Raw genomic sequence first — 13,084 nt, 5'->3', positions numbered from 1 at the left:
ACATGATTCATTGTTTGAGGACTGCTGCACTGCAGAAGCCTTAAGATCATTATCTTGCTGAAAGTAGTAATTTATCTGATAATGAGCAAAGCTCCGCTAACCTTAGTGTGATGTTGGGCAGGACCTGAAGCTGTGAACAGTGGAGTAACAGTACCACAGTTCCTTGCACAGTGGGACATAGCCTGTGGCACTGTCACATGGCTGCTACTGCAGCAGAAATTATATATAGTATTATTTCTAAAATGGACTCTAAGATCCCATCAGCAGGAGAAGGACAAGAGCAAGATTTGGGCTGAGAGTTAAATTCTAGATATCTTTCTCATCTGCCTTCAGATGTCATGGGAGACTGAGGTATTATTTTATATTCTTTCCACTAGTATTTCTCATCTCTTACAAAACTGGCAATATTTCCTTAAACTATTACAAGCAGTAAATAAAAGTCGTAGTTTCACAAGATCTCCAAGGAGAGAATACAGATGCAATAGAGAGGCCATGGGTGAACCATGCTTCCAGCTGTCACCTTCACAAGGAGCACAAGAGACAGCTATTAACCTGTAGTACACAGAGGAATCACATTACACTCAACACAGAGAAAGCAGGAATAATAATCTTGCTCAAATCAGGCCTTGCTGGCCCCCTACTGCAAGCATTTGTGTAAGCCTAAAGGAGACAGGATTTTAATAGGCACAGCTTAGTGTGACCCAGCAGAGCAGGAGCATGAGCAGGCCAAGGGGAAAAGGGAGTGGGAGACTCCCTTCCACCCGTGAATATTTCACACCTCCTAAGTACCATGCAAGGAAATATGCAGGGAGTCATCTCCTCACCGCTCACCATATGGTGTCCTCATCTACACCCTTACACCTGACCTTACAAACATCTTAAATCTCTGAGATTCCTATAGCCTTCCCTGGGTATTACAAATTTTTTTAACAGCCTCTTCCTCCCAGAGGGCTCAGACAAATTTTCAGCTGGGGAAAGATTTGGTGGTTGAAAATTAAAAGGGTGAAGAAAAAAATCTGAGTGGAACACAAATCAGAGATCAAGACATGGAATCTGCTGCTGGAACTGTTACTGGAAAGCGTGGCGGGAAGCTGTTTCTGCTCATGAACACATGAAGACTCTAGACATACTTGAAACTCCTTTTAAAATACACCCAAATGTTGAGAAGACAGCTATGGATCAGAATGGGTAAGCAGCTAATAGAAATCATGCACTGAAGGAAACCTGAGTGCTGTGCAGGGACAAGTGCATCTCTGTTATCTTGTAGGCTTTCCTTCATAGCCTCTCTAAGGATTAATGATGCTGGGCAGCTGGGATGGGGAGGGTCACTTCTACCAGACCATTCTTCCAAAACTTATAGGAGGAAGAGTGCCTGCCCTGTCACTCTCCAGAGCTGCATGTCAGTGGGCAGTGATGGTGATCTGTGAAGCACTTTCCTGGATTTGGCTCAGGGAAGGAGAGAGGAGAGGAATCTTCTAAAAAAGTGTGGCAGCCCATTGTAATCCTAGTTGCAAAACTGAGAGAAAAAATGGGAGGGAAAACTGTTGTGCACTTTCAAACCGTGCTGGGGGATAGAAGCTTAGTTCCAGGATTATTGACTTAATTTTAGTTGCTTTCCATAATTGTAATCTATTTTATTTTTTATGTAGAGCATGTAATTGTACGTTACACCCAGACCGCTTGTCAGCTTTAGCTTCTGCCTCAGAACTAACCAAGCTCTTTATTGGGTGTTTCTGTTAATCAAAACATTCCCATGATTTAACTGTTTATGAAAATGGTAATGTTTCTTCCTCTTAAGAACACTGGCTCAACTCCAGTGCCAACCATGATCAAAGGTTACTGCTCTCTGAGATGTTGTGTGATCTTTATGAACAAAGTAGAGAGCCTCAATCCAATTTAATCTGAACAACTTTTCACATTATAAATCTATCATTTAGTTTGACAATAATAGGAGGAGAAGACATGCAGAAAGGATGTAGTAAAAATGTGTTAGATAATTAAGTAATCAAGGACCACATAGCACTTCCCTGTCACTGGAGAAAAAGAAGTATTTTTAGCAAGCTCTTGTTCCTTTGAATACTGCAAAACTGATGGGAGGCTGAGGAAGCAAACTGGCTTCCAGGGCACGTCCCAGGACATCAGTCGATTCACAATGTGTGTAATGTCATTGATGTGTGAGGCCATGAGGTTATGATGGACCTCCATATCACTGGGGAAATGACAAGACTTGCAGTTAGATAAGTAATATCTATGTAACATATCTGTAGTATATATAAAAGAATATTTTACCAATAGTAAATTGTTAGATAAATTCTGCTTTCCTTTGTGGTAACCTCCCATCAATCATATTATCTAAGTAAACTGAATAAAATTGTGTGCAAATGCAGGCCCTCCTCCATGAACACGTCCACCCAACCATTATGTCTCCATGTATTACTCAGTATTTGTAACACGTTTCTAAGCAAGAAAAGCTCGAGCTTGTAGGGGCTGAAAGTGGCTGTTAGGGGACGGGGGAGGGCTGGGGGTAGTTTCTCAAACCACTGTGGTGGTGGAGTGCCACCTAGTGATGGTCTTACAAGAGCATGGTGTGAAAGAAAACCCTTTTCAACCCCACCACTCCCAGGCTTTCCTTTATCACTTCTTGTTACATTCCCGTGTCCACAAGGTGCATTTTATGCTTTCCAGAAGACACGTACTGTCGTGGTACCTACCCTAAATTGCTTACATTCTCTTGATGTTATGATAAGATTTAACTCTATTTATTTATATCTCTGCAGTAGCCCATAAATCTTCACACTCGGCGATGGCTTATCAGTTTCATGCCACTACAGTTTAAAGCATGCATTAAATTAACTGCCTGAGGGTTGTGACCTCAAATAAATCAGTAAGCAAATATTTCTTCTCTAGCAACCCTTTCTGCACACACACAAACACACCCCACTGATGTGAACCTCTCTTTTATGCAGCTAGTGAAACAGGTGATTCTGCCTATTTACCATAAAGTATGAGTGTCTCTTGAACAAAGTCAGCTATTCAGGGGAAAAAAATCCAAACCAGTCTTTTCATTGAACTGAAACTTTGTGGGCATGGCTTGTCCCTGCTATTACTAGAGATTTATTTATTTTTATTTAATGTGATTTATTCTTTTTCTTTTTTTCCCCTTCTGTGACTGTGGGAGCTTTTTTGCTCTTACTAGCAGAAAGGTTTCCCCCCAAAGCTGGGAACACAGGCTCAGTTTAAATGGGATTGTTAAAAAGTGATCCCCCTTCAAGACCTCTGTCTTGTCTAGAGGGTCGATCTGTGACAAGAGTGCATCATTTACAGCCATGAGAGTTACAACACTATTGCAGGATGGCAAACGTGGTAATTTCCACTTTATTGATGAATATATAAAGCACTGGGAATTTTAAGTGGCTGTTCCCAAGCTACAGAAAGTTCTTAAGGTCAGAAACCCAGATGTCCTCTTGATCATTAGTCTAGCTCCCTGGTCATTAATTCATTGAGGCATTCTGCAGGTTTGCTGCAGAATTAATTTAAAGTTAATACTTGAGTCTTGTCACATAGTTGTGTCCTGATAGCACTTGAAACTATGTGCAGTGAGTTGTGGTATTTTAAATCCTGATGACTGGCTTACCAAAAATGGGTTTTTGCATGAGTTATCATGGACACAACCCTATGTCTGCAACTACAGTTAAGCGATGCAGCTACCATAATGGCAAACTTGTCAAATTTGAATGAATTTAGCTCAAATGGCACTCATCTGGGAGACCAGACTGTACAGCCACCCTCGCAGTGTCTCACAGGACACAAATCACCATGAGTTTGAAAAACATAGACTAGAACCATAGAACCTTTTGGGTTGGAAGGGACCTTTCAAGATCATCTATTCTAACCCCTGTGCAATAAGAATACATAGAATACATAGAATAAACCAGGTTGGAAGAGACCTTCAAGATCATCGCGTCCAACCCATCAACCAATCCAACACCGCCCAAACAACTAACCCACGGCACCAAGCACCCCGTCAAGTCTTCTCCTAAAAACCTCCAGTGATGGCGACTCCACCACCTCCCCAGGCAGCCCTTCAAGTAGATCAGGAAGCTCATGAGAGTGTCTTAGTAAATGGGTGTCCTTTATGCTGTTACACATGAGTACAAACATTAACCCAAAGCACAAACATAATTACCCCCCTTCCTAAGTTTCCACGCCTGTTTTGTTGTCAAAGCCATAAGAAGGACTATAATAAGTATCCTGGTTACATATTTAACATGTAAATTTGAAGAGATGTCTGTTTATATTATTATTATTATTACTACTACTACTACTACTATTGTTTTAAATTCTGAATGTTATCTCCTTTCTCCATTTTGCTAGAAAATTAAAATCATACCTTTTGATATTTATTTGCACACGTAGTAATTTTGTTTTAAAAGGCTAAAAGTTTGGCCCATTTGTGAATCCAAAATCCTGGAATCAAGGACTTTATCCTGATCATCTTCCCAGTGATTTTAATTTGTAAAAAAAACACATCAGTACAAAAGAAATGAGGAAAAAAAAAAGACTGCAAAACTTAGAAAAGGAACTTTACTGATTTTTGGTTTATTTTAAGTGTGCTTTGGGATGATTGAAAGTATGTTTCAATGTGTAGGATATATACATATAGGGGATACATTATAAAATATCTATTATTCTCCAGTTCTATTGGTGAAATCAGACCATTTGAAATTGCCTACTTTGCCATGTAATCAGAAAAATGAAGCCCTGCAATTCAGGCATCATTGAACAAGGAAGAGAAAAAGTTTTCCATTGACATTATTAGGTTCAAGTGTGGCTTTAAGGTCACATCTAACATCCATTCTTCAAGGGAGTGCATATATGGTACAGTGCATCCCCTGCCCTAAAAAGCTATTAAACTAATGAATTTCTGGCCCCACAGAGATAAAAGCAAGTATTTGAAGGGTTGGCTGGGAGTGGAGCAAATAGCACCTGCTGCTACTTGAGCCTAGCTCTCGAAGTGTACAGCCACTGGCCTGCCTTCCCTTCTCCTACAGCACGTACATAATCAATCACATATAGATACGAGCTAGCACAAATAGGCAGGTGCACCGAAATGACAGGAGCCAGGCCCCAAATGTCATTTGTGCAACAAACCCGCACAAATGTGCTTTTATCGCCTTCCACGGGGCCCTGCCTCCCTCCGTACCTTGAGGAGACACTTGAGCTGAGCTGCTACACCTCGCTGCCCGCCCCGCTCTGCCCCAGGAGCGTCACCTGGCCTTCCACGTCAGGGGGGCGATACTCCTCAGTGTCGTTGGTTACAGTCCGCGAAGGCACGATTTCCACAGCAAGATGGACGGCTTTGGGAAAAAAACGAGGCCGAGGGGCCAGGGCTGCAACGGGCCTCTCCAAGTAGCCTCTCCAAGTAGCCTCTGGGCCCACAAAACAGTGTGCGTCCCGCAACCGCGGGGGCCACACTCGGTGTCCCAGTCCCACGGCCCGCCACAGCGGCCACAACGGCCCCGCCCGCCGCCGTTGCTGGGATACATCGCGGCGGCCCCTGGAGCGCCGCGGCCTCGGCCCTCCAAGGCACAAGAACCGATCCCCGACCCAGCTTCCAGGGCCCCCAGCCCACCGGCAGCATGGCTGAGGTGAGACACCCCCCTCCCCCCTCCATTCCCCGCCTGTTTCTTGAACAGAAGGAACGCTGTACCACAGAGTAAGTCCAACAACATCTCCAGATCACCGATATCAGTATGCCATCTTTACGAGTCAGGTTACTTTTGCGAGCCTAGCTCAGATAGATCCTTGTTGAAAATACGAGCAATTACAGTACTTGCACAAAGGCAGTAATAACACTTAAATTTGAGGAACACCTGCTACTTTTAAGAGCATGGGTGTCAATTGCTACCTCCTCTCCCACCTCTCCCACTTGCTGTTGCTCCTCTTTATGATGACAAATGTAAACAAGAGCCAAACTGAAGGTTTGATGTTGGGGAGGAGGATGAAATAAGAAGAAACCCAAATTTGTTGCTGTGAGCTGCAGGAGCAGATTTGAAGGGATTATGCAGCAAAATTCATCCATGCCACACAGACTAACCCAGTGAGGACTTTAATATGCCAGTTGCTTTTGCTTATTTTCTCACTGAACTCTGTGACAGACAAAAGAAACAAAAAACAACCCAACAATAAAAATTATCAAATCAGAACCTTGACACGAGGGGGGATTTGGAGCTGCTGCCTCTGCTTTGACATACTGTGGAGCCTCATCTTTCTATCAAGTCATAAGGGTCTTTTAATTTCAGATTTTCCAGGTAGTGTGAACTTACGTTCTCCCCTTCCAGCTCCCCAAACAATGAAACAAAGGAAATGTCATTTTGTGCTCAGAATTTATTTTTTTTTTTTTCATTTTTTGATAGATTTCTCACCTTTAAACTATTCAAGTGGTGAGTAGGGCCCTGAACCATTTTTGAAACAGCAGTCCATTTTTTGGGGGGGAATGGACAGATACAAGGGCAGATTTAGGTGGTTGGGGGCGCCATCCCTGGAGGTGTTTAAGACCAGGCTGGATGAGGCTCTGGCCAGCCTGATCTAGTGTGAGGTGTCCCTGCCCATGGCAGGGGGGTTGGAACTAGATGATCCTTGTGGTCCCTTGCAACCCTGACTGATTCTATGATTCTATGATTTTTAAGGCTGTGGGATCTGTACGTGTCATTGCCTTTCCTTTGTGAGGGGTCTCGCTATACCATCCATGGCCAGTGCTAGTAGGAGAGCTGTTTACCTGTCCTAGTGAGTCCGCCTCTGACACAATCATAAGGATATATGCCTGGACTTCCAATTGCAGCATAGAGACTTTCTGATCAATTTTATGCAAGCTTGACTAATGACAGCCATGTATCAGTGACAGCATGAAGCAACCTGTGGGCTGATTTGTCTTGCTCCTTAGATTGAGCTAACTCTGAAGAAATGGCCATGCCACTTCATCTCGGTACAGTTGTGTTACGTTGAGGGCTACAATGGAGGCTTATTTAAAGCTGTTGTGAAAAATACTGGTGGGATTAAGTTTTCAGCAACCAAGCTGGCAACATGTGATGTCAGAACTGAGCTAGATCAAAAATGTCTCTTGTGAAAGGTTTAACAGTAGCATTTCCTGCGGATGAAGGATTGGCTTGCATTGGCAGTACTGAGGATTTCAAACACGCTTATCTGCAAGTGATTTGCTGGCACTATCTGCATAGCAAGTGTAAGCTAATCAGACTTTAGAGTGCAGAGAACTGGGAAGAAATGAGGCTAAAGTCCTAGCCTTCCTGAACAGTTGATGTATTGTTTAAACACTGTCACAACAATGATATTTTATAGCTATTTTATAGAGTTATGGTACTCGATTACAAGAACTATGTGAAAGCACAAGTTATTTCAGTAAAAATCAGGGGAAATCTGTTTGAAATACAGCCTGCAATGTGCTTTTCATATGCTAGCAAGAAACCTGTTACTTCAGAAAATTTTGTCATGATTTCTTAGTAGCTGTTCCACACTCACCATATTGCATTTTATACCTGTGGGTCATGTGTGAGATGTTGAATTCCTCCTGTTTGTTGATCTTCTCATTTCATTCAGGAAGAGGCTGACAACCCATATATGGAGGAGGAGAGTGCATTTGAAGCACTGGAAAAAGATTTCCAAGAAGTCATCAGTCTTCTTAAGGGAGATAAAACTCTGGAAAAATTCTGTATAGAATATGAGAAGCTCTATGCTATTATGAAGAAGTCTCATGAGAATGAAAAGCGTCTCATGGAGAAATGCAGGGCGCTGAATGCCGAACTTGTGGCGAATTCATCTAAAGTGGCTGTACTCACAGAGCTCTCTAAAGATGATCAGGAAACAATATCATCATTGAAGGAGGTAGTGTTTTGAATAGAATTAAGCATGATCTGAAATTGTAATTGAAAAACATGGTAGTAAGAAAAGCATCTGCAAGAGCACTTTGTTTTATGTAGAGAACTAGCTGGAGGACTAAGTATAGAGCTGGCGTCTACAATTCTTTAACCTCTCCTCTCTAACGAGTTGCTTTGCATCCTCAGCCTGATGCTTTTACAGGTTTCAGTCAAATGTTGTCTTTACTTGAACTAAACCAACTCTATCTGCTGTCCAGTACTCACTAATTGTTTTTGTTTACGCATTCCCTATGTCAAATAGCACATTTTCAACTTGGTATACAAGTTTTGCTTCATTAATATTTTTGAAGGGCTGCTTGCATTTTAACTGTTGCCAGAATAGGGGGAAAAAAAAATTATATTTACTTGCTGAAATATGGATTGTAGACCAGGGAAGTGTCATCAACTCATATAAATAAATGTTTCATGGTGTTTTTGAAAAGGAATCCTATATAGCATTTCAATGTGATTTTGCCAATTTACTCTGACGTGTTTCTTGTTCTTATTGATTTGAACTCTGTCAAATCAAAGTACCTGACTTGCTAAAAACAGTCAATGTTTTCAGCATTAGTGAGGTTTGACTACCAGAAACCTAAAGCTGCCAAATGATCAGAAGACTGTGGTTTGAATTTTTTTTCCTTCTGATGACACCAGAAGAATTTCGGCTGTGGTACTTAGACAGTCTTTAATTTAACATTTAATTGAGAAACCTCCATGGCTTACAGGAGTTTTGTTTCAGTAAAGTAAATTCAGTGTAAGAATCCAAAGTGATCTGTGAGCACTACAAAAATACAGGCCTTTGAAATTAAGCTTCTTGTCTTTAGAACTTGAAGAAAATACACTCAGAGTTAAATATGGGTAGCAGTGCTGTCATCCTATAGCTGCAGCTTTCAAGCCCACGGGACTGCTCAAAGCATCCTCAAGGAGTAGAAAAGCTGTAGAAAATCTTGTTGATATTCATTGCTGCTAATCAAAACCTGGTAGGTGAGTGTCAGGAACTGCAACGATTCTTAGACATTGTCTTGGTAATAAGATTGTCATAAAACTGAGGACCAGAAGAGTAGGGAAAATAAGAGGCTTTCCAATTCCAGCAGCTAATTTGAAGCTCAAGCAAGGTCTGCCTTGACAATACCACCTACTATTGAACCAGCTAAGGGATTTTGTAGTGAAAAAGATGCTTGACAATATGATCCTATTAGAAATGACATGCTATGCACACCATGTGACATTTCAGTTCTAGTAGTGTGCTGTGGGCCAAGTGAATAGCGCTGATGCTTTTTCAGTTTGGCTGTGAGAAATAGGCTTTCCTTTAAATGTTCAGGAGTTATTTGGGTATTATTTGAAATGTTCATTTTTGTATTTTGGAGTTTTGTTTGGTGTACACTTCATATTTTACGTTATATTCTTCTGCCCAAATGGAAGTTCCAGTACAGCTGTAGCACTTCACTATAATTGTACTGACATTTGAAAAACGTCTTTCACAAGTGCCCAAGGCAAGTGCTGAGGGAAGTTCAAGTGCTACAACAGCAAAGGTGATGTTCTTCAGCGCTAAATTAAACAATCTCTTCCACTGTTGCATTATTTATACAAGATAGGAGAATCCTAGTGGTGCTGTTCGTGTAAAAATTGTATAGGTGCTTCAAATTAAGCCCCTAAATCTTGGTGACTTGATGGGTCATCAGGGTAGCAGGTGTACAGCCTTCCTCTTCGAGGTCATTGTTTCATATACAAATTAAAGTTGCAGAAGCAACATTTTGTTTTCCATGTGGAGCCTGGTTGTAATCAGTAGGATTTGTGTAGGGGCAGGGGTTAACTGCACAGATGAGTGGCTGGTAGGACCCAGGTCAGTGATAATCAATAACTGTTAAATGTCTCATGGGTGTTCATTGCTTTGTTTTGTAGTTTTAATAAGCTGGACATAACAGTCTGCTGTTCAGTTATATTAAAGGAGCAAAGGGCCAAGCTAAACACAAAGAGAATACAATTCTCTTTTTCATTGATAGGGACACTGATCCACAAGGCTGCCCTGGAAGAATGCTAGAAGGAGAATTTACAGAAGCTTGTACTGCTCTCCTTGGAACTACCAAGTTTTCAATTTCCAAGGATATTAATCCAATATAGACAGAAAGTAATTCTCAGTTTCTGAGCAGTTAAAATGATGCAATCTGTTGGGATATCTAATGAAAATAAAGCAAGGCAGCCACAGTTTATGAATTCTGCTTCACAATTTCCAGATTTCCCATACTTCTCAAAGAATTCTTATTGCAAATATCCAAAGTACTTCCATCTTTAATGATACAACAGATTGCAATGTGTGTTACCTACCTAAGCAGGTACTGCTATTACCCAGTGATGCCAACATTTTGCATTCTGTCAGTTTCCCTCTCCACTAAGTGATCATTCAAATATTTGTTAATGGGAATCATTTACCATCAAAAATTTCCTTCCTTTACTTCTGAAGTTAAAGGAAGCAATGTGTTGATCTGCTACTCAAAGACACAATCAAGAAACAGCTAGAGTGAAGCCCAGTTTTGCTGTTGCTGAGATCTGTAGCAAATGAATTTTTAGATTTTGCTTATTAATAGGGCCATCATCTGTTCCAACTAGCTTGATTGATAAAAACTGATTTTATTAATACAGATTCAAGGCAATTGTTTTTACACATCAAAAGAAAGATAAAGTTAAAAAGTCTGAGCTTAGGCTGAGCTGAAAACACTGCTTATCTGAATTGAGGGGATCAGTTCTGCAAATACTCACCAGAACGAAATGCACACTAAAGCCAGTAAGACCTCTCAAAGGGCAGATTGATTTTATTCACCAGTTCTATCCTCCAAAACTCCAATCATAATAATTCACCAATTTTAATCACAGTCTAATCAGCTGGCAAGAAGCTTTGGTTTGAGTAATCAGCTTTAATCTTGCTTTCCATTTGCGTTTTCCTAGAGGTTGCTTCTTATAGGTTGGAAAATTTGAAACATACTTATTTACAGCTCTATTTTATGCTTTTATGACAGTTAAGATGATACATGCTGTCTTTATGCCATTATTCAGCCTAACTTGCATGTGTTGAAATTTCATAATTGAACATCTTAATGTAAGATAATAATGAATGAAACATTTATTATTTACTGGGTGCTACTTAATCCTTTGTGTGTAATCATTGCTGCACTCACATGAAAATTAGAGCTCAAAATGTATAAACCACAAAAAGGGATTTTAATATTTAAAACTGTTTAAATATGCTTGATGTAAGTGAAAAGCACATTTTTCAAACTAAATGCTGAACTAAGTAACTTATTAAGCAATGAAAGTGCTGTTTGTAGGTAGTGAATTTAATTGACTGTAATCTCCTTCAGAATTTCTGAACAACTGAAGACCACTGTTTAACTCTTAATTTATCTTTTTTTTTTGGGGGGGGGGGGGGAGGAGGGAATGGGGAGCAAACATTCCTGATCTAATTGAATAAATAAAATGAAACTATCATCAGAGGGCTGGAGCACCTCTCTATGAGGACAGACTGAAGGAGTTGGGGATGTTCAGTCTGGAGAAGAGAAGGCTCCGAGGTGACCTAATTGTGGCCTTCCAGTATCTGAAGGGGGCCTACAAGAAGGCTGGGGAGGGACTTCTCAGGATGTCAGGTAGTGATAGGACTAGGGGGAGTGGAATGAAGCTGGAGGTGGGGAGATTCTGGCTGGACGTGAGGAAGAAATTCTTCACCGTGAGAGTGGTGAAGCCCTGGAATGGGTTGTCCAGGGAGGTGGTTGAGGCCCCATCCCTGGAGGTGTTTAAGACCAGGCTGGATGAGGCTCTGGCCAACCTGATCTAGTGTGAGGTGTCCCTGCCCATGGCATGGGGATTGGAACTAGGTGATCCTTGTGGTCCCTTCCAACCCTGACGCTATGAAAAGCTCTATATTCCCGTTCCATTTTGAAGAGACTACAGATGTTATATTTTGTGTTACTTTGACAGAAAACTCAGGTAGCCTCTTACTTCTGCTAGTTCAATGGCTGAATTTTGAATGTAGGCAGTAAATAGTTAAGTATTGCATTTATTTGACTTAAAAGAGGTCAATAAATGTATTAATAATTGTGGTGGGTTTAGGCTATGCCTTTAAAATTTAGCTGGGGGGAAACTTCAACCCACCACAATAATATACCAAAATGCAGGTGTCATCATACTGAATTTAATGTTAAATAGTTGGGGTTTGTTGTTGTTGTTGTTGCTGTGGTTGTTTTCTTTCAGAACCAGATAAATTAATTTCACTATTGAACTTGATATTCTTCATTGTGGAGATGGGGTTTTTTCCCCTTCCTGCCACATTTTCATATGATGCAGGTTGGAGTCCAAAGGGATATTACAGCCTGATGTAATGGTGCTCCTATGTGGCTGTGCCTGGGGAGACCCTTGAGCTGTACAACCACACTTGGAGTCTAAATCTGTACCGGTCCATTAGGTCCAGAACTCCACTGAGAAAAGCCAGCTGAGAAAAGATCATGAGAGAGGGAGAGGACATCATGTAGTAACTTTCAGCTCAGGGACTTCTAGTCTCAAAAGTAGTGTCTTCATTATTTACTGAATCTTCAGGAACTTTTCTTCCAGACCAGTCACTTTCTGAGTTTACACATTTTGTTAGCACAAAATTCCAGAGCTGGTAGGAGCTTGGTTTGAATCTGGTAAGGAATAGGCCTGCTGTGTTATTCTTAAGGATCTCATTCAAGGGAGAGAGCTGCAGAGGAAGTTTAAAGCATCAGGTGAACCCTCCTCCTCTATCCCATTTGTGGATATTAAATCCTGAGCTTGTGAGAGGTGCATGAATAATTCCATGGGCTGAAATTTGGCATGAGAGTGTTGGCTTGTTAAATATGTAGCTAAAATCAAAGTACACTATGTCTCCACAGATAAAAATGGACAAAGTGGGAGAAAGGCCCAGAGTAACATCTTTTTTCATACAGATCAAATTGGATGTTCATCATTATAACAGCTAAGAAGTGTTTCACAGACATAAGGGAGCTATTTAAGTAGATGGTACTTTTGTGGGCACTGAATTTTTTAGTAAATTCTTGGATGTTATTGAGACTCACATGACTGGGCACTCTCATAGAATGAGACTTGATAATCTTCAGGTCTGTGTGTTAAAGAAAATGAGTTGAAGC

General features: G+C 41.0%; 1 protein-coding gene across 1 annotated transcript in view; it reads left to right on the top strand.

Annotated features, from left to right (window-relative positions):
• Positions 1 to 5,639: 5,639 nt before the first annotated feature.
• Positions 5,640 to 13,084, top strand: part of CFAP58 (cilia and flagella associated protein 58) — a 62,492-nt gene continuing 55,047 nt past the window's right edge. The window contains exons 1-3 of the mRNA XM_054163590.1: positions 5,640 to 5,648; positions 6,944 to 7,090; positions 7,615 to 7,899. Of these exons, the coding sequence (XP_054019565.1) occupies positions 5,640 to 5,648; positions 6,944 to 7,090; positions 7,615 to 7,899 (441 nt within the window). The remainder of the gene's footprint in view (positions 5,649 to 6,943; positions 7,091 to 7,614; positions 7,900 to 13,084) is intronic.

This window comes from Dryobates pubescens, chromosome 8 (assembly GCF_014839835.1).
Source record: "Dryobates pubescens isolate bDryPub1 chromosome 8, bDryPub1.pri, whole genome shotgun sequence".
Taxonomy (NCBI): Eukaryota; Metazoa; Chordata; class Aves; order Piciformes; family Picidae; genus Dryobates; species Dryobates pubescens.
Note: the sequence above shows the minus strand (reverse complement) of the source record. Positions and strands in the feature narration are given on the sequence as shown.